This window comes from Pleurodeles waltl, chromosome 6 (genome assembly GCF_031143425.1).
Source record: "Pleurodeles waltl isolate 20211129_DDA chromosome 6, aPleWal1.hap1.20221129, whole genome shotgun sequence".
NCBI classification, from domain to species: Eukaryota; Metazoa; Chordata; class Amphibia; order Caudata; family Salamandridae; genus Pleurodeles; species Pleurodeles waltl.
This window is the reverse complement of record NC_090445.1, coordinates 720,441,518-720,467,723: the sequence shown is the minus strand read 5'-3', so window position 1 is coordinate 720,467,723 and position 26,206 is coordinate 720,441,518. Positions and strand designations below refer to the sequence as shown.

The window sequence follows — 26,206 nt, the reverse complement described above, 5'->3', positions numbered from 1 at the left end:
TAGCACTAACAGCTATATTTAGTTTTATGTTGAGGTAATCTGAAAAATACACCCACTATACATTCACCTCCTTCATCATTACCTTACCTTTACCAAGCAGGCCGGCCCCTTCTCACCAGGAAGGGGGAAGTTAAGGTTGAGTGGAGCGGAACAGTTTGGCGTGACTTGCGGCTGCTGATGTGTAGGGGCTTCCTTCTCCAGCCGCTTTGTCTCTCCATAGCCGTGGTTTTCATTCAGGTTTCCTGTAGATAAATGAAGAGGAATATTTATTTATATATAAGCTACTTTGCTATAAACACTTTAATGAGACACCTCTTCCCACAGATTCCATATCCAGAAATACTACCGGGACCATCATTAATTTTATTCAGCTCTGAATACTGGGACATGCCAGTTACACTCCAATAGTGTGCTCATCGTTAGAAGCTACACACGCAGGTGACCGGGATGAGAGGAACACAGTATTAAGACCTATCTGACCATCATTCACTCACTAAGTTTGAACAGTCGATCAGTCTAACCTCATGTGACTAACACACCATTCACGTTAATTATTAAGCACAAAAATCGGTCAACATTCAGAAGCCGTTTGAAAATAAGCACCCTTAACGTGTCTACAGCAGTTAAGAAGGTAATGTGACTCCAGTACAGCTAATCAAGTACACCTGATTACTGTGCCAGGAGACTGCACCAGCTCTGTATCAAATCAAAAACTGCCAGTTTGGCAAGGGCAATTCAGGGTTGTGGTAACATGCATAGGCAAAGGGGTAACTGATGATCCATTTTCAAATAAAGCCCAGAGAGAGAAAGGTTTACAAATGGAGAAAGTTCAAGAAAGTTGCACATCCACCAAGGTGTTGGTGTGTCTGCAAACTCAACCTAAAATAAGACAATATGTTTCTCCTGACATCTAAAGAATTCCAATGCCACATCCAAGGAATCAATGGACTTTGTCAAGGTAGTAAAAGTTATAACTCTTAATTCTACCATCTAGAAAAAAGCTGAACAAGTAGAATGTTTATGGAAGGGTAGCCAGGTGAAAGACTCTTCTCACAAAATAAACATTACTGCATAGCTTAAGTCTGTAAACAGCACCTTTAAGAACCACAAGACCAGTTGCTCGCTATGTACTGCGACTATTCTAAGTGATGCAATGTTGGCTGTCGTTGATTAATTGAAACTGAATAAATAAAAAAGTGTTTACAAAAATGAACCACAAGACCTTATGGACAGATGACACCAAAGTGGAGTTGTCTGACTAATGCACAGTGAAATGCTTGTAAAAAACACAAGCAATGCATCTCACAAGAACCTCATACCAACTGTTGGGCACAGAGGTGGAGGGGTGATGATTTAGGCCTGCTTTTCAGCTGCAGAAACTAGACACAATCATGTAGGCCTCCATGAATTCCTCTATCCAAGAATAAAATGTGATATCATTCAACAGCTAAGATAGAAATGACAAATGATAATGTAACGGAACAATGATCCAGAACAGACGAGAAAACCTATGACTAAATGGCTGAAAAAGCGAAGAATAATGATATTGGAATGGCTACGTCATAGTCCAGACCTCAACCACTAGAGAAAGGCTACCATGGAGTTTATAGCTCTTTACATACACAAATGTCAAAGTAGAACAAGCTAAAACATGTTGGTTAGTAGGAGTGGGACAAAATGTGTCTCAGGCAATGAGGAAGACAAACACTCATAAGGCAGGTTTACCTCATGTTATTGAAGCTATAGATTGTGCCACAAGATTTTGAATCAGGGGTGGTGACACTTTTTATTTCTCAATAAAAAGTTATTGAATGTTGGCTGAGGTATTCCTTTAATGACAAACTAAAGTCTCCTGACAATATATACTGAGGTCCAGCTTATTTCATTATCCAAACCTGACAGAGATCTCATGATACTAGGATCATATCACCCGCTTGCGATTCTTAACACGGACTACAAAATACTTGCTTGGATATTAGCTGATCGCATGGCTCCTTTGGTTTTTGGTTCCTGCCCTTGTACATCCAGACCAAAACGGGTTTGTACCACTTCACAGCACCTCCTTAAATATACATAGGCTGTTCAGGGCTACGGAATGCCCTCCAGACTACTGGCACAGGTCTGGCTGTTAGGTCCTTGATTTGGAGAAAGCACTTGACTCCTGGTTATGGGACTTCCTCTTCGCATTTTTGCCCCGCTATGGACTTGGCCCCAGATTTCTTAGACTGGTGAGACTTCAATATACTCAAGCATTGGTGCACACAAAGGCAGGTCTACTGATATTGGACCCCATCTTGATACAGAAAGGCACCCGACAGTGTCCTTATATGCTGATGATTTACCTCTTTACCTTCGAGATGTCAATAACATCCCATCAGGTTTGGAAAGTATATTCCGGACATTGCAGACCTTTCTGGAACCAAAGTCAATTGGGAGAAATCCTGTCTATTCATTCTCCACCCCGGTCCAGGATCCAGCTTTCTCTCTTGGGGGGGCTTATCTCACTTGGCAGTCCACTATCTTTAAATACTTAGACATTTGGATCTACTGTGATCCTGTTGATATCATGAATCTAGTGGTTGCTCTGTGTTTCTTATTCTTGTGTGTGAGACCTAAGAAGCTGGACTCCCAGTAGTGTGGAACCAGTGAGCCTGTGGCTTGAGTTAGGCGAGACGTCACACCCCGCCACATAGCAACCACTAGATTCATTGGCCTATGTGTGCTCCTGGCTAGACGTCTCATCACGAGAGGTTGGAAGTCGCCACTGCTGCTAACAGTTGATGCCCGGGAAATGTCTATGCAGGCATGAGCTAATGCTTAGGGTGTGTCCCCGCCCCCTGAATCAGCTATAACTCCTGATGTCACCACACTGTGTTCTACTCCTTTCCCTACTTTTCTTACTCCCATCTATTGAGACTCTTATGTCTCACAACTTTACAATCTGCCAACAGCAGTCACTATCCCTAGCCCCTTTTTTCCACAAACTATGCTCTTTCTCACTAGTTCTCCTCCCATCATGTCTGCGCTGGGCCTTGTATATTCTGTTTTTGTTTCCTGTTATGTTTTGATTTCTACTCGTCTAGCTTGTTGTTTATCATGTTTACTTTGGATCTCAGGCCTTCATTACCCTTGCAATCTCCTGTAGTCCAACTGTGATGCAACATACTTTCCTGTTAACACTGATTATGGTGACTGTATTGTTCGGTTTGTGAATGTAACCTATTTAGAAAATTCAATAAAGAGATTAAAAAAAGAAAAGAAAAAAAAAACTAACTAAAATTTGCCTTTGGTATTCGTCACATGGTTAGTTTTATCTGCTGTTCGGACTTAGTGATCCCTTTTCAATGCTGTTCTTGCCCAGTCTATCTTAGCTCTTTGGTAAAGCAGCCTTTTTTTTTTTAGCTATTTGTATAGAAAAAAAAAAAGCATACCTGCCCTACATGATCCTTATTTCTCAAATGCTCACCTGACTCCAGTGAACATGTCAATGGAGGCTTCTTTGACAATGACAACCTAAGTAGGTTTCCTACACTCCATCTATAGAGGAAACCTTTGAAAATTGACTCTCGTGATTCCAAGGTTTTCACTTCTGGCATATTGGTGGATGCCTCCATACCGTGTTATGATGATGCACTTGGGGCATTGGCCAAGGGGGAACTCAGAGGTCCCCATAGAGAAAACCTCCACCCAGAAGGCTTTGGATGGAATTGAAAATGTTAGTAATTTTCTCACAAGAACCTTGAGTAGGTAGCTATGTCTATTAGTTAAGTGCCGTCTTTATAAATAGCTTTGCCTTAGTTGAACGGTTTTCCCAGATATTTAGTATTTGCTTTCAGTTTCACAAACATACGTTTTGTAGAGTCTCCCTTTCACACAATACTTGATCAAGCAGAAGCCAGACATTCCATTCCTTGCAGTACCGCCTCCCGCTGTCTACCTAGTAATTGTTGCCCACCCAGTGTTCCACTGTGTGTCAGTGAAGGGAGTTATCTGAAGTCTTAAGTGGACTGTTTTTAAGAATTCTTTCAGTGGTCCAGAATCGGGTTGGACATTAGCAAGAAGGTCATTCTGACCCAACCCAAACCGATAAGAGTTTTAGGAAAGTTTTCATCTAATACCCACATCCATGCTTTATCCTCAATCTTGGATACATGATCTACCTAGTTGTGCCAGTCCGATAGACCATGTGCAGATTTAGATTCAATAATCTTAAGTCTTTCGTTTTGCCTTTTAGAACCTGGACAGGGTCACTCTGGTCTTTAGGATCTGCTATAGATATCTACCATGGAACTTTCCTTAAAAAAATAAAAATAATTCAGCTTTCCTGAGTGAATTTTTTAAGTTCCCAGCTCCCCTCTGGTTTGGCCTTGATGATATTCCCTTCAGTTTTGTCCAAGTCTACCTTACAGTCCAACAATATGATAGATTCCCAAAATTGTCAGCAATTGCCACAATTTAGGTAGGTTAGTTTCCCAAGGAAATTTGGGAATTATGATCATCCCTGCCTTGTGCAACTCTCTCTAATAGCGGTTGATCTCACTGTACCTGACAAACTGAGCTGTAGGGTGGTCATACAGTCTCTTGATCCATCCAATGAAAGTTTCTGTTGAGCAGAATTCCTCGAGACATTTGGTCAAGAAAGTCACAAGATCAAAGGCATTTTCAATTTAGATCGAAACCACAGCACACCATATGACGAACATTGTACTGTGGTTGTTTTCTGAGGAGGTTTGGTTTAAATGTAATTCTTCCTGGTGGAGATCAATCATCTGCTGACATATCTGTGTACTCTGTCTGCAAGTATCTTTTCAAGTCCATCTTCAATAATGAGAATGGGTGATAGCTAGGCAGAACGCAGAGCCTTTAGGCAGCTTTGAGATCAAGATAATATGTGCCTGCTTCATCATGGAAGCACATGGTAATAGAGTTTTGTAATTTGTATGGGCAAAATGTCAACAAATCGACTTGTAATATTCTTCTGGGAAGTTGCTGGGTAGCAGGCAAGCCAGCAGGTTTCTTTTTTTTCTCTCTCAAGATTTTTGAAAGATCTTTGTTTTGACAACTGTTTGTGCTTGATGAAATAAGTCAATGACCTATCAATTTGTTGCACGGCTTAGAGGACTTGCATCATGCTCTCTAGCATAGAAACTTTCCTTTTTCTGCAAAAATTGTGTACAGGATTTCTGGGAGTTAAAGGCTTGAAAATTCTCGATTCAGTAGTCGGAAGACTTCCCTTCACAGAGCTAATATTTTCCTTATGGTTACTCCATGATGCGCTTTTCCAATTTTCTTTTAAGAGCCCTTTCAGATATATTCAGCTTCTCAAACGACCCACATGATTTCAAGCAGGAGATCACTCCACTTCTTCCTAATTTTTCCCCTTATTTCCAGGTTATTCCACATGTTAAGAGAAAAAGGCCTTTACTTGCACAAAGGAGGGAGCTTAGTTCTCCCACAAAACGTATGGATGCCACCAGTGATTGATTCAACACCGTTCATAGCTGTATTGTAGCTCCTTGGCGGACTAAAATTAGTTAAAGCACATAAATGTGTATGCCTCGGAGAGGAAAAGGTATAATCTCTTGTTGTGGAGTAATCCATAGATATTAGTTAAGTACCTATCTTCTAATATAGCAGGAAAGCTTCCCAATTAGGGGTGAATACTGTATGCGTAAATTTATATATATGCACACCTGGATCATGCCAGCGTCAGGCTTAAACTGCTCAAAGGAGAAGGGACTACACCAAGTCCAAATGCTTAAGGAAAGGAGATGTGGCCTCCAAAAATCTCAGAGGCCATCAATGCTGTACATTGGTCAATGTGCTTCAGGGATGGAATACATGGTCTCTCACTGACAGCAGTTTAGACTGTCATACCTTTTCAATTCTTGTCTGGATTTTCATATTTATCTGTGAGAAGTGAGTCCAGAAAGGCAACCACATATTTTTTTAATCTCAGATAGTAGAGCACTTTATACATTTCACCTGACTATTTCAATCACCCCCTTAAGGTGACTGCCTTGTGGCCCAGTCTTACAACAGCAGCAGCATAAACCCCAGTTCTATCCCTACATTCCCAGAGATCACTCTAAACACTACAAGTCAGCTGAAGATGTAGTACTGCTTATAGGAGAGCATTCATTCATATGGAGGTGGGAGAGGGGGAGATTTATTTAACCAGAAGTGAATTCTGATTTGGTCTATCCTGTTCCATGCTTTGTTTTAACCCTTACTCTCCCTTTTTGCTCAATTGTCACAATCCACCCAATTCACCTTTGAGCAGAAGTGGTGTGGACGGGATAGCCTTTGCATGGAATGATAACCTGTATACAGATCACAGAACAGTCTCCAATGTGATACACCTTAGGGAAGGCCTTTACTTTGTGCACAATAGCAGGGAGATGTCATGCATCATAGCCAAAAGCTTCAAGCACCAAGACCGAAATTCCAGCTTCTTCAATATCCTGGAGGGAATGTCCACATCTACTCAAAGCATGTATTTGAACTGGTTGCACAATTCTTAATGTGTGTCCCTCAGATTCTGTTATCTTACTGCAAGTCTTTCTAGATGAGGAATCTATGGAAAGTTATCCTTTGGAAGAACAAGTGACTTATGTTTGGTAATTATTTTCAGACAGATACTGTTTTCCTTTAAATTACTTTTCCTTTATATTACTCTCGGAGTCTTCTGAGGAATAGCGTTACCGTTTACAAGTGATTGGCAATATTTTTCCAAGTCCCCATGTCTACCTTACATCGGTTATGTGAAGAACTGTGTCAGCTCCAACATGGTGGGTGCCAGTGGCACATTTATGGATGCATGCTTCTGTCAATGTGATCCTGCCTGCACAGCATCCTTTTAGGAGTCATCCAGATACCCAATCAGCACTGTAAACATTTTCTGGATCAGTTTTCAACTCAGGTGATTTTGTTTTTAAAGAGACAGCTGTAGGAAGACCAGAGTATCCATCAGAAAAAAAAATGTCAGGAAGGGTAAGTAACTCACTCTCTCCAGCACTAGCACCTCAAGTAAAACGAGTAACCTATTGAAAATTTCCTATTTAGACAGGTGTATCTCATAGTAATGAAAATGTCACTTACCCAGTGTACATCTGTTCGTGGCATCAGTCGCTGAGATTCACATGGTATGCATGAGCTCGCCATCTGGTGTTGGGTCGGAGTGTTACAAGTTGTTTTTCTTCGAAGAAGTGTTTTCGAGTCACGGGACCGAGTGACTCCACCTTCTGTGCTCATTGCGCATGGGCGTCGACTCCATCTTCGATTGTTTTCCCCGCAGAGGGTGAGGTAGGAGTTGTACTATAGTAATAGTGCCCGCGCAATGAAAAATGTAAGTATGTACCTATTAAAGGATTAAGTAATATATATACAAATGTACAAAATTGAAGGTAACTTCTGAACTGCTACAGGCTTCCGGGGAGGTGGGTGGGTCCATGTGAATCTCAGCGACTGATGCCACGAACAGATGTACACTGGGTAAGTGACATTTTCAGTTCGATGGCATCTGTCGCTGTAGATACACATGGTATGCATAGACTAGTAAGCAGTTAGTTCCCCATAAGCGGTGGTTTAGCCTGTAGGAGTAGAAGTTGTCTGAAATAGAGTTCTTAATACAGCTTGACCTACTGTAGCTTGTTGTGCGGATAGCACATCTATACAGTAGTGTTTGGTGAATGTGTGAGGCGTAGACCAAGTGGCTGCCTTACAAATTTCTTGCATTGGGATGTTTCCTAAAAAGGCCATTGAAGCACCTTTTTTCCTTGTTGAATGTGCCCTGGGAGTAATGGGCAGTTGTCTTTTTGCTTTAAGGTAGCAGATTTGGATGCATTTAACTATCCATCTGGCTATACCTTGTTTTGATATTGGGTTACCTGCATGAGGTTTTTGGAATGCAATAAATAGCTGTTTAGTTTTTCTGATGTTCTTCGTTCTGTCAATGTAGTACATTAATGCTCTTTTGACATCTAATGTATGTAGTGCTCTTTCAGCCACAGAATCTGGCTGTGGGAAGAATACTGGTAGTTCTACCGTTTGATTTAGATGGAATGGAGAAATAACTTTTGGTAAAAATTTTGGATTAGGTCGTAGGACGACCTTATTTTTATGTATTTGTATAAAAGGTTCTTGTGTTGTGAACGCTTGAATTTCACTTACTCTTCTTAGAGATGTAATGGCGATGAGAAAGGCAACTTTCCAGGTGAGGAATTGTATTCCGCAAGAGTGCATGGGTTCGAAAGGTGGGCCCATGAGTCTTGTTAGAACCACGTTTAGGTTCCATGAAGGAACAGGTGGTGTTCTTGGTGGTATAATTCTTTTAAGCCCTTCTATGAATGCTTTGATAACTGGTATCCTATACAAGGAAGTTGAATATGTAGTTTGCAGGTATGCAGATATTGCTGCAAGGTGTATTTTAATAGAAGAGAAGGCTAGCTTTGCTTTTTGTAAATGGAGCAAGTAATTTACTATATGTTTTGGAGTTGCCTCTAGTGGTTGTATCTGATTATGATGGCAGTACCAAACAAATCTTTTCCACTTACTTGCGTAGCAGTGTCTAGTGGATGGCCTTCTGGCCTGCTTTATGACTTCCATACACTCTTGGCTAAGTTGTAAGTGTCCGAATTCTAGGATTTCAGGAGCCAGATTGCTAGATTCAGCGATGCTGGGTCCGGGTGTCTGATCTGTTGGTTGTGTTGCGTTAACAGATCTGGTTTGTTGGGCAGTTTGATGTGTGGTACTACAGACAGATCTAGCAGTGTTGTGTACCAGGGTTGTCTTGCCCACGTTGGTGCTATTAAAATGAGTTTGAGTTTGTTTTGACTCAATTTGTTTACTAGGTAAGGAAGGAGAGGGAGAGGAGGAAAAGCGTAAGCAAATATTCCTGACCAGTTCATCCATAGGGCATTGCCTTGGGATTGCTTGTGTGGGTATCTGGACGCGAAGTTTTGGCATTTTGCGTTCTCTTTTGTTGCAAATAAGTCTATTTGTGGTGTTCCCCAGAGTGTGAAGTAGGTGTTCAGAATTTGTGGGTGGATTTCCCATTCGTGGACTTGCTGGTGATCTCGAGAGAGATTGTCTGCCAGCTGATTCTGGATCCCCGGAATAAACTGTGCTATTAGACCAATTTGATGGTGGATTGCCCACTTCCATATTTTTTGAGCTAACAAGCTTAACTGCGTTGAATGTGTTCCTCCTTGTTTGTTTAGATAATACATCGTTGTCATGTTGTCTGTTTTGACAAGGATGTATTTGTGGGTTATGATTGGTTGGAAAGCTTTTAGTGCTTGAAAAACTGCTAATAATTCTAGATGATTTATATGCAGTTTTGTTTGATGTATGTTCCATTGTCCTCTTATGTTGTGTTGATTGAGATGTGCTCCCCACCCTGTCATGGAAGCATCTGTTGTTATTACGTACTGTGGCACTGGGTCTTGGAAAGGCCGCCCTCTGTTTAAATTTATACTGTTCCACCATAGAAGCGATAGGTAAGTTTGGCGGTCTAGCAACACCAGATCTAGAAGGTGACCCTGTGCTTGAGACCACTGTGAGGCTAGGCACTGTTGTAAGGGCCTCATGTGCAGTCTTGCGTTTGGGACAATGGCTATGCATGAGGACATCATGCCTAGGAGCTGTAGTATTGTTCTTGCTTGTATTGTTTGGTTTGGAGACATGTGTTGAATGACCCTGTTGAAATTGTGGATCCTTTGTGGAGTTGGCGTTGCTACTCCTTTTGTCGTGTCTATTATGGCTCCTAGATATTGCTGTACTTTGCTTGGCAGAATGTTTGATTTTGCAAAGTTGACGGTGAACCCTAGATTGTAGAGGGTTTGTATGACTTGATTTGTGTGGTTTGAGCATTGTGTGAGCGAACTGGTTTTGATTAGCCAGTCGTCTAGATACGGGAACACATGTATTTGCTGCCTTCTGATGTGTGCAGCGACTACTGCTAGGCATTTTGTGAATACTCTTGGAGCGGTTGTTAAACCAAAAGGCAATACTTTGAATTGGTAATGTATTCCTTTGAATACAAACCTTAGATATTTCCTGTGTGATTGATGTATTGGTATATGGAAATATGCGTCCTTGAGGTCTAGGGTTGTCATGTAGTCGTGTTTTCTGAGCAATGGTAACACTTCTTGTAGTGTGACCATGTGAAAGTGGTCTGATTTGATGAATGTGTTTACTACCCTGAGGTCTAGAATTGGTCTCAGTGTTTCGTCCTTTTTTGGTATCAAGAAGTACAGTGAATAAACTCCTGTGTTTATTTGTGTGCTTGGTACTAATTCTATTGCATTTTTTTGCAGTAGTGCTTGAACTTCTATCTCTAGAAGCTGTGAATGGTATTTTGATAATTTTTGTGATTTTGGTGGTATGTCTGGAGGGAATTGCATGAATTCTATGCAATAACCATGTTGGATAATTGCTAGGACCCATGTGTCTGTAGTTATTTTGTCCCATGCTTCGTAATATTGATGTATCCTCCCCCCCACTGGTGTTGTGTGGGAGGGGTGAGTGACGTGTGAGTCACTGCTTGTTGGTAGTGGTTTTGGGGCTTTGAAATCTTCCTCTATTTCTAGGAAATTGTCCCCCTCTATACTGGCCCCGAAAACCTCCCCTGTACTGTCCCTGGTAGGTGGGCGGTGCGGACTGTGAGGTGCTAGCTTGTGTGGCCTGACCCCGAAACCCTCCTCTAAAAGGTGTTTTGCGGAAGGTGTTATAAGATCCTCTGCTCTGCGGGGAGTAGAGTGCGCCCATGGCCTTGGCAGTGTCAGTGTCCTTCTTGAGCTTTTCTATGGCTGTGTCGACCTCCGGACCGAACAGAAGTTTCTCGTTTACTGGCATGTTAAGCACTGCCTGCTGAATTTCTGGCTTGAATCCAGACGTTCTGAGCCATGCGTGCCTACGGATGGTAACCGACGTATTAATGGTTCTTGCGGCCGTGTCTGCTGCATCCATGGAGGAGCGTATTTGATTGTTGGAAATGTTTTGACCCTCCTCAACAACCTGTTTTGCTCTTTTTTGCAGATCTTTTGGGAGATGTTCAATGAGATGCTGCATTTCATCCCAGTGGGCTCTGTCGTATCGCGCTAGCAGCGCTTGTGAATTTGCGATGCGCCACTGGTTTGCTGCTTGGACAGCAACCCTCTTCCCGGCTGCATCGAACTTCCTACTTTCTTTATCTGGGGGAGGTGCATCCCCAGAAGTGTGTGAGTTTGCCCGTTTTCTGGCAGCCCCTACCACCACAGAGTCTGGTGGCAGCTGAGAGGTGATGAATACAGGGTCCGTAGGAGGCGCCTTATACTTTTTGTCCACCCTAGGCGTCACTGCCCTACTTTTAACTGGCTCCTTGAAAATGTCCTTTGCATGGCGTAGCATGCCTGGGAGCATCGGCAGGCTTTGGTAGGAGCTGTGGGTTGAGGAGAGGGTGTTAAATAAAAAATCATCCTCTACTTGTTCCGAGTGTAGTTCCACATTATGGAATAATGCTGCTCTAGCCACCACTTGTGAGTAGGCTGTGCTGTCTTCCGGTGGTGATGGCCTAGTTGGGTATGTGTCTGGGCTGTTATCAGACACTGGTGCGTCATACAAGTCCCACGCATCCTGATCTTGGTCATCGTGGCTCATGGCGGTGTGAGCTGGCGAATGTGACGGGGTGTAAGTTGGCGAAGCCGGAGTTACAGGTGGAGGCGAGGGAGGAGGTGTTACCTTTTGTGCTGTTTGTTGCTGAGGAGTAAACTGAAGCGTTCTCTTTCGTTTGACAGGTGGAAGGGTACTGATCTTCCCAGTCCCCTGCTGAATAAAGATACGCTTTTGCGTGTGATCCACGTCAGTGGATTGCAGTTCTTGTTCAAATCTATGTTTCTTCATTTGAGAAGACATAGAATGCTCTTCAGTGTAGGAGCCAGAAACAGGGTCTGATGTCGCTTTTTTCGGCTCCGAAAACCCAGTCGATTGTTTTTTCGGCTCCGAGGTAACCTTCCTCTTTTTCTGTGCCGAAAATTCCTGGCCTCTATGGTCTTCGGCGCCACTGTCTCGGCGTCGATCCGTGTCGACACCGAACTCTCGGTGTCGATGCTTCTGTTTAGCACTCTCTCGGTCCCGAGGAGGCTGCGTGCCGGTGTCTCGACCGAAGTCGGACGATCTCGACACTGAATGGGCCTTTTTCGGTGCCGATTGTTGGTCACCGAGAATTTGGGTGGAGCCATGGCCGGTTGGCAGTGGCGTCCCCTGGGCCTTCTTTCCTTTTTTAAGGTTTGATCTCGACGTCATACTCACAGTTCTTGTAGAGTGTAGCTCGTCGGAGTCTGAGTCCTGGATGGAAAAGGATTCCTCCTGTTCCTCTTCTGTCTCGAACTGTGGACGCTCTTTTGGCGTGGACGCCATCTGGAGTCTTCTCGCTCGACGGTCGCGCAGAGTTTTTCGGGACCGGAACGCCCGACAGGCCTCACAGGATTCTTCGCTGTGCTCGGGTGACAGGCACAGATTACAGACCGAGTGTAGGTCCGTATAAGGATATTTGTTGTGGCATTCGGGGCAGAATCGAAACGGGGTCCGATCCATCGGCGTTGTCCTCCACGCGGTCGGGCCGACTAGGCCCCGACGGGGTGCCGAAATCTACCCCGAAGGGCACCGAGGCGCTTCGATGTTGAACGCGTCGTCGTATGTGTCTATCTCTAACCGGATCGCAACGATACCGTCGAAAATCTTCCGTCTTCAGCTATCTTTCCGTTCCGAAACTCGGAGCGACAGGAACACGTCCGAACCCGATGGCGGAAAGAAAACAATCGAAGATGGAGTCGACGCCCATGCGCAATGAGCACAGAAGGTGGAGTCACTCGGTCCCGTGACTCGAAAACACTTCTTCGAAGAAAAACAACTTGTAACACTCCGACCCAACACCAGATGGCGAGCTCATGCATACCATGTGTATCTACAGCGACAGATGCCATCGAACTGTAGATTTTGGCATCATATTTACATTGATATAACCCAAAAATATTTGGGAGACATTTTTTATTTCTTCTGTGAACGTTTTCAGCATTGTCTGGCATTCCTGTCCCACGCAAGGATGACTGACACACCCACATTGTAGAACTATCTTTCAGAGAACGTATTACTCTCTAGAACAGCATATTCTATTGTCTTACAATTATTATAGGACTGCCAGAAATCAATAACAGGCAGCACCGTTTCGAAGGGAATACTTAGAAAATGATTGCAGCACAACAATGGTGTCTGTCCAGGCTACAGATCTCGCACCTAGAGGAAAAGTATGTTCCTTTTCAACTGAAAACAACATAATACAGGTAACCCAACTGCTGTGTTTTAGCAGCTTTAAAACCAGCTTAGCAACACTCTTCTGCAGAGCCACGGAACTAAATATGTTTGCTATAAAACCTACCACCATGACCATAATGCACTGGAGCAGACCATTGAGTGAAGGACTGGAAATCAAGATGAACTGTTTTATACTTACCTACAAGTCCATAATGCAAAGCAAAACGAAAGAAAGGGCTACTTTACCCACACCTGTGAGTAATTACTGCAGTTATGAGCAAGTGCTTTCACAGGATGCGTTTTCCTTTGTTTATCCAAACTAGACCTCTTTACTAGTCTTTTTCATAGACTTGGGATATTTAAGCAACTAAGGCCATGCCAATGATACCAACTTTCTGCAACTCTGAGGTATTTTGAACTCTGGTGCTGTAGAGGTCGACGGCGGATTTTGTTTATTTGGGAGCTTGAGAAGTTTTAGGCATAGAGATGTTTAAAAAAAAATTAAAATCCCCTGGTCAAAAATGTTGACCTGACGAGCACACTTCTGGAACAGCATAGCAAGCATTACGTAGGGGATTTAAGATAGTGATGGTTCTTCTAAAGGCTTTTATTATCTGCCATGGCCAATTGAGTCAATTTGTTGTAGTCTCTTTCATATAAAATGTTTTTGCACAAAGTCAAAAGCAGGCTGTACTAGACATAGGATTCAATAACAGTTCACATATCTGAGTCGTTCTTTAGACACCAGAGTTCTTTAACATTTTGCACACATAGCCCTACACTCATTGTATTTACTTCATACTATACTAAAGAGCAAGATTAGACCACAAGAAAGCACAAAGCAAGGACTACTGCTTACTGCCACAGTAGAACTGGACATCACCTGCTGGATGTTCTTTCTGTTTAGTAGGATGCAGTTCCATGTCCTCATCCTCTTCGTAACTCCTCTTCTGGCGATTGGGAGTGTACGAGGTTGAAGGGCAGACTCTGGCTTGGCTGGAACTTGCATAGATGTGCGGTAAAAGGTTAAGAAAAATAATGTGTCAAAAGTCCTTTCTACCATGTGCCATTCAGAGCCACCAACTTCACCAATCACCGAATTTTCCACAATGATTAAATGCCATCTACCATTACCAGTCATACATCACAAAAGGCCCTACCACCAACACCAGTGCCATTGCCAAGTCAACAATCATCATCAGATGGAATGCATAATTCTAGTCTCAGTCAAACCCATTTCCACTTTTTACCAACCAAAGGCACAGCCAGGAATTCAGTGTATGTTATTTGCTGTTTTGACACTTCTGCTTGTAGATAATCCCTTATATTCATCAGTTTATTGGTAATTATCAATATTAGTTTGTAAAACTTGAACTCCTGAAGTATATAAACACTGTTAACTTAAACACACACATGCGGATACTTTGGGGTTCTATTGGACAGGTGGCCTTGTACAATAGAAATACAAGTGCTTTGTTCCCTTGTTCCAGTCTCGGTGCTGTCAATATGCACAGGGTGTGGCATGCCAGTCAAACCGATATCATGAGACAACAAAAAGACCCAATTTGGATGCTTTTCTAAAATAAATCCTGGTTGGGAAATAGATAGCTCTGGGTTTTGAGAGTAAAAATCAGTAAAAACTAAACGCTTGGACCTTTACTTGCAATTAAGGGGAAAGGTCTAGGACCCACCTCTGCAAAAATGCCTGGCTACCAAATGAGAAGGTTACTGATCAACCATGCCCCATCACCGGATTTGTCAACAATCACTAAAGACTCAGCCCTAGAGAATCCACTTCCTTTGACATAAAAATCACTGCCAGGCTTGTTCGTCAACAAGAAACAGGGCAATCCTAATGTAACTACACAAACATCAGGGATGTGGAATTCCTATCGCCCGACGCCCGGGACATCTTGTTTGGGTCAAGGGCAACAAGTTTTTATGTTTACTTTGTCCTTGGGACAAGTAGGCCCAACCCTCTGCAGCACAAACCCTTTGGCTGCCTGTTTACAGAGAGTGGAACTCTCTGCAGTTGAGGTAATGTGTTTCCAAAAGATAATTCTGATCGAACTTGTATTTATGGTTCATTATTTGAAAGCCTTCATTATTAGGGTGAGTGCTGTAAATAAATGTTTTAAGGTCACACTTCACTACTGACGTTGGTTCCAGTACAACAAAAAAAACAAAAAACGTGTATACACATGTTTGAAAAGTTTTTGCTATGAGGCTAAGTGTAATGCTCCCACAATGCTCTCTGATTAGATGCAAATGAAGTGACATTTCGTAAAATGTTTTGATGCATGCTAGTATTTCCCAAAAATATTTCTAATGGAAAATCAGTGTAACCATTTTCAACACGATTATGGGAAGCATGAAAGTAAACAAACACTGACAAAGCCAACTGATCTGACATATTTTTTATAAGTCTTTTAGTTTCATCAATGCGTGTCTTGTTTTGACATGGCTTTTGTAACACTTTATTGTTGTGGGAGCTACCAGGCCCTCAACATTGTAACAAACACTGGCAAAAAAAACCCAAAACGTTTTTGAACTCTAAAAGCTCACGTTGCCACCAGTGGCATAACAAAGGCCCCGCAGCCGCCCTCCAGGGGGCCCCTTCAGCACAGCACCTGCCCTGAGTGAGTCTGGAGAGGGGGCTCCTCCATGTTCTCTGCAAAGGGGCCCCTCCAGTTTCGTTACGTCACTGATTGCCACTGTAGTTCCTGACACTGAACAAAACTACTTTGTGTGCCAATATACTCCTTGTGGAAAAGCAGAATGCGATCACTCACAGTAAAGCCAGCCGAAAGAGAGAGAAATAGAAGTTTAATAAAAACAAAATGTCTTTGTTAACACCAGACCTAATTAGGGACCAAGACCCACATGTAGGTAGCTTTTTGCATGTCGCAAACAGAGACTTTCGCTGTTTGCGACGTGCAAAAAGCACATTGCGATGCACAAACCCAGTTTTGCGACTCGCAATTAGGAAGGGGTGTTCCCTTCCTAATTGCGACTCGCAGTGCAATGTAGGCTTGTTTTGCGAACGCGGGCGCAAACCAATCGCAGTTTGCACCCATTTCAAATGGGTGCTAACACTTTCGCAAAAGGGAAGGGGCCCCCATGGGACCCCTTCCCCATGGTGAATGTCACTGTAAAAAAAATTGCGGACCACTGCCTGCTCTGAAAAAACGAAAACGTTTCATTTTTCGTTTTTGTAATGCATCTCGTTTTCCTTTAAGGAAACGGGCTGCATTACAAAAAAAAAAACTGTTTTATTGAAAAGCAGTCACAGACATGGTGGTCTGCTGTCTCCAGCAGGCCACCATCGCTGTGAGGGCCGCCATTCGCAAGAGGGTCGCAAATTGCGACCCACCTCATGATTATTCATGAGGTGGGCATTTGCGAAGCCCTTGCGAATCACAGATGGTGTCAGGGACACCATCCTACATTCGGATTTGCGACTCGCAAATTGCGAGTCTCAAATCTGAACCTACCTACATGTGGCCCCAAATTCTTAAAGAAAGTCGCAAAAGTGCACCCCATGGTATATGTCGTACCCATATAAAATATTTGTGAACTGTATTTTAGCATGGGTAAATACGCATGTGTAGATTTGCTCATGTGAAAATCTATTGAGCATTTGCAAGTTCATTTTCCCTCCAGCCACTTTCTTCTCAACCCTGGAAGAAGTTCTAATTCTGCCATTGTCAGGAGTAAATGTCCAACCTTTCTTATTATGGGAAAATATTAGAGAGAAGCTGGTGAAAATCTTTAAAATATGCAGGTTAGTAGGTTTGCAGACTCAAACGCATTCCAGCCCTGGAACTATTGCTTACTGCTTCCTCCAGCCCCAGTATGCAGATCTGCAGAAAGGTGGCAAAATAAGGAAATTGCTACAGTAGGGATTGAAAGTGCATGTATATAAGCCCTACTGTGGTAGTAGCCCTGGCATAATCGGAGAGGCTATTATCAGAGCTCTTACATAATGAGATTGCTGCCATAATTTGGCGCCACACTACATGGCACCAAAGGGACAAGTAGATCTTTATACAGGACAAGTAGATTTGAGAAGCAACCTGTTCCCTGGACAAGTAGATATTTTAATAAATTCCACACCCCTGCAAACATGGGTATGTTTAGTAAATATATGACATGGCTTTTGAGAATTCATTCACTTGTAAATCTGTATTTACTTTATGGAACCATGTTTATCCATATCCATGTTTCAGATTCTAATGTAGGATGAATCAATACATTAGGCCATTTGTTCAAGTCAATTGCCAATAGGCATCCAAGAAGGGAAACGTACAAATAGTTGCAATAATTAAAAGTTCACATGCATTTTAACACGTATATACATAAAGTAATATTTAAGTAAAAGTTCACAAAGCTTTGCTTTGGTGTATGTATTGCCGATAGCCCAGTGCACAGTGAAAAGTGAAAAGTGAAGAAATTTAAAGTGCAAAATGAGCATAAAAGGCTGAGCGAGTATCTTAAGGGAGTATCTTGTATTTAATACTCAGTTTCCATGCGTGATCAGTCCTGTAATACATTCTATATTTCAACCCCTGAATGATAAAAAGGCAAAGGGTCCCTTCAGGAGGTATGCACAGCGTTCTATGTTAAGTCAAAGGGATCCGTCAGGGTTTTTCACCCAGAGTCATTGCCGTAGGAACCTAGATGGCAGCAGTATAGTTGTAGTTAATTAAGTCTCAGGACCTGTCAGCACTGGAGGGATCACCATATGCAGCCTGTGGCTCTACAGTAAAGATCTGTAGAACATATCCTCTCTTCACGCTGTTGAGAGTAAGGATGCTTTGTCCTGTGAGCACAAAGTGGCATGTCTGTAGCATGGTAAAATTAACAAAACGTCTTCCAAGACTAGTTGTGTAGTCAAAATGAGACCCATTACTCCAACTGTATTGTCTACGGCAAGATATCTGACATGGCTGCACAGTCCCTACTACCAGTGATAGCAGTCTTGATAGCGGTCTAGATAAGGATGATATGTGCACCACATTTGAATGGGGAAATCTCAGAACTCCTCTATATTCACTCAGATGTACCTTTTTCCTCAAACGGAGGCTGAAATCACAAATTTAATAACACTGCAATGATAGTGTAGTGGAGTTAGCCCCACAGTAACGACAGAGGAAAAGGTTTGCAAACCATGAAGGTTTAGAAGCAAATTAGTCAAGTTACAATCTTAAATTAAATCAGTCATAGATCAAGATTAACCCAAACACAGCACAAAAGTATGATCCAAGTAGTTCAATTTAGTAAAGGCAAGCATTCCAATATCAAGGCAACATACGCAAATCAAATGAAATCTTGTTATAATAAAGGAAACCACCTAATGCTAAGCTGAAAATGTGGGCAGGTCAAAGGTACTCCGAGGCAGCAAATATAGTATTGGAAGAACCAAATAAAGGCTCCGATTAGAATGAAAAGGAATGTACTAGCTCTCAAGAGTATTTCTAGGAGTAAATATTTAAGGATTGGTCTCAAGTGATGGGAAAAGATGTTCAACACCTAAGGTAGACAGGTCTCCCTAACTAACCAGTTTCACAAAGTAAAAGCATAAATTCTGTCCAGCCGATTCAGTAGTCAGGTTCCCAGAGTGAGGATCAATCAGAACCTAGTGTTCCTTCTGTATACAGTGTTGGCCTTCTTCTCACAAGTAATACAATGTCAATGTCTATCATCATGACTTTTGCAATAGCTCATAACAGAGTATTCACCTCCTTTACTCTATCCAGAGGCATATGCTGGGAATCATCCAAGCTAGTTTACTGCTACTTTATGGCCTTCAAAATGTAAGCTATACACAACAAGCAAAAATACCATGTTTGTTTAATGCCAGGCCTAGCTCTGTATACTGGAAGTAGCAAAATTTGCATTAGGATATTAGGCCAGGTCCTCATTTTCATGCCCATCTGCTCCACAAGGCAAAAGTCTGGAAATAACCATGAAAAGTTTTCATTATGAGAATTAAGCTGCATTAATTAGTTATTCATACCAAGATACAGGCTAAGGGCAGACAACACAAACAATACAACTTTGTGCCAAACCCATCAAATTAAGGATTTGCGTCCTAGGTTACTGAGAAAATCTGAAGCTTCCAGAATTGGCCAAAAGGATATTTCCTTCACCCACAGTGATTCTCCCGGTACCGGAACACAGTAGAAGGTCTGTCTCTCCAATGTGACAGTTTGTTTAGAGTTAACATCCACTTCCTGGTGAGGCTGGAAAACAGTTGAAAAATATGTAATCATTTATTAGTTTGTGTTTTTTAAAATATATTTGAAGCATCCTTTTGTGACTAAAGGCATTTGTATGGTACATGTTACAGACGAAACTGCACCTAGGTGCACTGAGCTCAAGTGCACAAGACACAAAGCTTAAAAAAAAGAAAAGAAAAAAAAACGCATAGGAAGACAGACTCATCTGGGATGACACCTATTAGCAGCACAGCACATGGATCTATGATGGCAGGAAACATAGGAGGCAGCAACAAAAAAAAATTACAAGAAAAAACAGCTGTGATAGGAATACTTCTGAACAAGAATATAGTCTTTGCTCCAGACATAAGACAGATGCTGGGCTAAAAATAGGTTAAAGCACAACTTGCTAAGATTAGGTCACTAAATACAGGCAAAATTGGGTAACTAAAGTAGGGTCTCAGACTGTGAAATATCACTTGATTAAAAAATATATGAATTGACCTAAAACAAAGTTTGAGGTCAGGTGAAACTAAGAAATATTTTGTAAGATTGATGTTCTAGGGAGAGAGAAAAATCCAATCATTTGTCCACAATGCTTTGGTGGCCTCCGGCAGCTTGTCAGTAGCAAATCAATACTTAACCACCCAGGAATCAATGAATCGTGCAGTTTAAAAAACAAAGTAAAACGGACAGCCCATACATGGTGAATAAGAAGAAAATGAGCACAAAGTAGCAAAAAACAGCATTTGGGTTTGTAGAACATGCACATGCATTCCAGGTTTATTTCATTCAGATCTTCTATGGCACTTACCCCACAATCTGCCACATCTCTGTATTTACCAAAATGAAGAACCTAGGAACAAATAAACAGGGTTGTAGTAGGAAACATTATTAGAAGATCACATCTGGCATTTGGACCATTTATAAAGACTCAAGAAGAGGTAACAAAATCATTTTCAATGATTTACTACATTAGTGTTGACCAATAGGAAGAAAGTAGCAAATGTGGAGATTGCAAAATGTGACCAGCACATTTAATAGAAATCAACCATACCAGTAGATTAAAAATGCCATATCTTGTTTTACTTGAAGGAAAACTTTGCAGGTTTCTCACTTAAGTGATTTCTGTACTTGCAGTCCTACGACCAATGCCCGCCTATCCTTTTTTAAATGTTGCGAGATATCCACCTGGTACATAAAAAAAGACCAGAAGACTTTACAGAGCAGGAAGTGAAAGCAAAGTAGAAACCTGGAAGTATGCATAGTGTGAGTTATTTCCTCCGAGTAGCCAGATGCTACAAGGCCTTACTCCTGTGGAATAATGGAGTTCACCACCTGTGTCTTAGGACCACAACACTACTGAGCTACAAGTAAAATGTCCAAGGACCAGCTTTTACCAGAGAATAAGTGAGAGCGAGAGGAGCCCCACCAGTTTTAATTCAAAGAATGTGGTATAACTTTTTAAATGCCCTAACAACAAAATGTGTGTGAAAATACTTATGTGCCATGGTTACTTGCAAACATTTTCCCAGGGGTCCGAATTGTTTGGTCTGTGATGTGACAGAGGGATGCATTGATACCAGCAGGGTAGTGGTCGGACGGGCAATGAGTGGGGTAGTGTTTGCTTGGGGGAGGGGGGAGGTAGTGTTGGTGGTATGGTAGCTATACAGGAAGCAAAACATACATCTAGGGTCTATTTATGAGAATGTCATGCAGTACAGCGCAGCATCACCTTGCTGCACTGTGTGGCAGGGAAACAGCAGAAATGCACCATATTTAAGGCAATATGAAGCATTCCTTTCTTTTCCCCTGCGCTGCCACCCTTTTGGCAGTCTAGCACCAACACAGGGTTGCATGCGGGATAGTTTTTGTGCAGGAAGGGACACCTTCTTGCACAAAAACAATCCTGAGAGGCATATTCCCCTGCAGCAAACATAGAAAGAGAAAGTAACGAAGAAAAATAAAAGATATTTCTCCTTGTTACACCTCTTCAGAGAAGGCGTTATCTTGTTGGCGCATTCACAGTTCTACAAGTTCTAGTAAATCTGGGAATGTGTCAAAAACCATGGAAGTTGCTTGTTAACACCCAAACACCACCCATGGAATGCCTTCCCAGGGACTTACTCCAGATTCATGGAACCAGTGGTGGCCTTCCATGGCTTCATAACTCACATGAAAGGTTTGCATTGGTCTTGCACCACGTTGCTTGGCGCAAAAGTGACGTAACACAGCTTATTAATAGGCCCATAGTGGCTAAACTACATAATATGAAAAAAGAAACCGTGGGACCAATCACGGTTTTCCCCACTTTACCAAACTGTGTGATCCTAGGAAATATTTTAATTTCACTTTTCCACCTTTTTTTTTCATTATTACATATAAGGGAACCACAAAATGCAGGACTTCAGGATGTGCGCTGTACAAAATCTACTCCTGTGTTTGATTTAATAAATTATATTGTTGTTCGTGTAGTATCGGAACCCAGGCCCCCCAGAGGGTGCTTATAACTTGCCTCTTATTTTACTGTTGGCATTGTTGTCAGGGTGTAGGGAAAATGTGTTTCTAAATTTATATTTGAAAATTATCACTCTTAAAATTATGCTTCTCAATGCACTGATATAATCTCATGTACTAAGGAGGAACGGCTCAGCATTTTAATGAAATACACATTTTGCATTTTAAAGAGACTATCATACTTTTACAGGTTTGTTAAAATTATAGGTGTTCCTAATGTTAAGTGGAGCAAGGCAGCGTAGTTGCTTCCTTTCTTTAACCGTTATATGAATGCTTATTTCTTTATTTGGCACTTCTGAATGTTAATGCTGAGTCGATTAAAGGCAGCCTAGCGCTGCCGTTGACTAGAGGGCTGCTTGTGACAGTCAGAAGGGCCGCATGCGGCCCAAGGGCCGTACTTGGAGTATCACTGGTGCATGTAAACATCACAGCAACATCTGCCGCCTGCACACTACTATGTGTTTAATAGCACATTTCCTTGAAAGGAACCATTCTGAGAATGACTTCCAATGGACAGTCACTGAGAAAACAGACAAAACCCAACATGACTAGAGTATTATTAGAAAAAGAACAATGTTGGGAATACAGATCACGTACCCACCTAACGTGAATTAATGACTGCATACCATGGACTCACTTAAATACCTTACAGTAATATTAAGACATCTTAAAACAGCGTGGACATAGATTTTGACCAAGCTGGGTATATAATGTCTATACTTGTTGACTTCGAGTTCCCATTACCACTTCTATAATCTCCCCGTGAGACAGTCAAACAGAAACACATGAAGTGTCAGTTTACCAAGGGTCCACAAATAGAAAAATTTACTTTGCCCCAGAAAATGATGCGATTATGTTACCAGTACCACACCAATGATGAAAATAAAGAATAAAAGAAATGTTACCATCAGTAATGCAACCACAATTCGTTTGAAAGTAATTCCGACAGAGAAATATAAAGCACTACCAAGGAAAGGGGATTATCAAAATAATATCACACATTGGCGCATTATAAGCAGAGTACCTGTCACACCTCTGAGAAGGGGTTTCTTAACAGAGAACCTTGATGGACATGCGCAGTGATACATAGTTAGCACGTTTTACCTCTTGCACATCTGTGGTTTAATGCATTTCACTGGTACTTTATTTCCCCTAAAGCCCTGCTGACGTAATACACATGCGTGGACATGCATTGCAGTACTTTCCGACCTCAGGGTTAAAATGACCAGCTTTTCCAATCCCTGTTATCGTCGGGGAGGTGACGGGGCCCAAGTGAGTGGTACAGGTGACATGACACCTTTGATGGAGTAAGTACAATGGATGCTTCTGAGAGAGAAGAACGATGGAAGGTACGAGTACTGGCTGTTTATTATTCATCCTTTTCTTTCGCTCCACTACATGTCTCCAGACATAACCAATATAGTGTGTGACTACAGGCGTGTGGCCCCCACCCCCACTCCTCTAACGTAGCATATTATCCTGATAACCCAGGGTAGGTTACATGCTTGTGATTATTATACCTGCATGATACTGCATCCTAAAAGTTTCACAGATTAGTGACTACAGGTAACAAGAAAACATTCATATCTGATTGTGTGTTATGTCTGAGAATCTTTTGTGTTCTGTGGTTCCTACCGCAACTATTCTGATTTTTTTTTTTTTTTTTTTAAAGGTGCTGTTTTGCTTACTGTTTGGGGTGATTATGGAACTGCACCACTGCAGTGCATATAAAGCTTGAAACCGGCAAGTCCATTGTTTATCTATGGCAGGACCCAGAAGGAGAATGTCGGGGGTGAGGGGACACTTACCCTTTACATGCTATTTACGTTATATGTTATGTAGTTGTTGTGACAGAATAGTGTTAGGTTAACGGACAACTCTAAATGTCATTTTTCAGGGCATATAGCTCATACAGTCCTGATGAAAGCACAAGCCCTATGGTCATTATACATTGGGGTTGAAAGATGTTGACTAATATATTGTTTAGGATCATTATCTCCGTAGGCCCCCCCACTTTCTTTTCTTTTTTTTTTTAAATCATACCAGAATACCACGAATAAAGGAATACCTTGGTGTTCTGAGGTATTTGTATTCTATGACCCCAGAAGGGGAATATCCAAAGTTGCCCTGGAATATGGTCTAACAAATAAATAAGAAATGATGTGGACTTGTTATGGTCAAGCCCTATACCTTGTATAATAGGATACCTTTTGTGGGACATACTAAGAATGCCGACTGTCACCTTACTGCATGGCACCAAAAGGGACAAGTTGTTTTCCTCTTACAGGAAAAGTAGATTTCTGAAGCATCTAGTCCCTAGGAGAAGCAGACATTTTATAAAATACTACACCCTTGCACAGGCATCTTCTTGCATGGCTCAGACATGATGTTCATGGAGCCAAGTTACAGGGGACTAAACAAACCTTTCACAGGGACAATGTACAGTTTACCATTCATTACCACCCGCACCCAAGAGTGGTATTTAAAAACAAAAAGCCATGCCACTGACTGAAAGTCACAAACAGCCAGAGCAGAGAAGTGAGTAGGCACCCTCCCCACAAGAGGTGCACTTTTTTGAGGAACCCGTGATCCAAGGGTGATGTTGGGGGAAAAAAAAAAAAAAAAAAAAAAAAAAAAAATCAGATACAGGGAACGCTTTGAATTTGCTGTTGCCTGTGAGAGAAATCAACTACTACATCTCCCATGCGGCACAATTTTCAAGTGCTGTGGGTAAACGCAAGACTATAGCTAATCCCCCAGTCTGCAAGCAGGGACTCTCTTCACACTATGCTTGACTGTTTTTAAAAAAAAATAATTAAAGAACATGTGGTGGGTTTAATACCCAAACATAGAGAACGGTCAGAAAGAAGTCTTAAATTGGGGCTTAACTTCCTCCTTTGCACCTTTTGGTTTGCATCCACAATAGCATGGGAATGGAAACTGCTTTTGCCCAAGTTTCTGAGTTCCATGCTGTTCTTTCTAATGATGAGAACTTTCCCTTATCTTGTACAAATTGTCCAGCAGCAAAGCTTAAGGAAAAAGTTCACAAGTCGAGTAAGTGAGCTGAGAGCCAGAGAGGCCTATGACAATTTGCCTACTGTGTCTGGATTGTGAGACCTCTGACAATTTTTTGAGAAAAGTGAATTTATTAACTCAAGTTTTAAACCATTAAATGATCGTTCACAACTCAGGGAAGTAACACTGGACAAAGTTTTAAAGTCTCACAATTCTGTTGTTGTGCCACATTTAACAACTGTAGTTTGTGCTGTCCGTTCTTTTCCTACATGTGCTCCATTCATCCCTTCAGCTCACAATAGTGCTGCAGCTGTTCCAAGTCTTTTAGCACTTTTACTTGGTCCAACCCCTCCCGTTTCATCTGATTTGCCTGCATGACATATAGGGTTATATATTGATTAGGCTGATCCAGTTACAGCGTTACATCCTGATTCTGGCCGATGTTCGTGCCTGTCTTCTGGCATGTCTGAGAATTCCTCTCAACTAAAAAATAAAGTGGTGCACTGGCTTGCTTCACATGTGAATATTAACACTGCTGTATATGAAAGGATTTTGCTTGTTCGAGAAATACCTGGGGTTGATCCTAGGTCAAAACACTGAAAGAAGTTTGTGTGGTTATTTTTTAAATCTGAAGGATTTACTTTTTAAACTTGAGCTTTGTGATACAAGACCTGACTCGACGCTTTTACTATTTGTTTCCAAATAGGCCCAACTTCTCACCCTCAGCAGCAAAACACAAAGTGGGATGTTTTACCAGCTCTGTTATTCAGTAGTGTTACTTCTGTTACTAATTATTTTGCTCCCCTTGAAAGTGACTTGATTGACGATCCAACCCTACAGCAGATTCCAGCTACTATTTAGTACACTTGAATGTGGTCTCCAACAAGCCTTCTTTTACATCCTGGCTGGATAGTAAGGTCCATTTGTAACACCTCGGTAGCTAGAACTTTGCTATTTCACCTAACCTGGCCTCAGACAGAAGACTTATCAAAACTTGATAGGGTTATGTTTCAGGAGAACAGACACCTCTGGACCTAGTTTAGGACTGCTTTACCAGTTATTTACTACCTGCTACACCTTTGTCTCGTGGTAGGGCCAAGGGTGGCTTTTGGTTCAAAGTTTCCTTAACACGCTGTGTGACTCCCATTAGATCTAATCAT

General features: G+C 41.9%; 1 protein-coding gene across 2 annotated transcripts in view; it reads right to left on the bottom strand.

Moving 5' to 3' along the window:
- The window catches only part of MCMBP (minichromosome maintenance complex binding protein), a 124,162-nt gene that overhangs the window by 63,460 nt on the left and 34,496 nt on the right, over positions 1 to 26,206 (bottom strand). Inside the window, exons 4-7 of one of the 2 annotated variants that reach the window (XM_069239231.1) lie at positions 20,329 to 20,370; positions 19,437 to 19,538; positions 14,153 to 14,306; positions 88 to 242 (exon numbers count right to left, since the gene is read on the bottom strand). In XM_069239231.1, coding sequence (XP_069095332.1) covers positions 88 to 242; positions 14,153 to 14,306; positions 19,437 to 19,538; positions 20,329 to 20,370 — 453 coding nt within the window. The remainder of the gene's footprint in view (positions 1 to 87; positions 243 to 14,152; positions 14,307 to 19,436; positions 19,539 to 20,328; positions 20,371 to 26,206) is intronic. The other variant, XM_069239232.1, reaches the window with a different exon arrangement.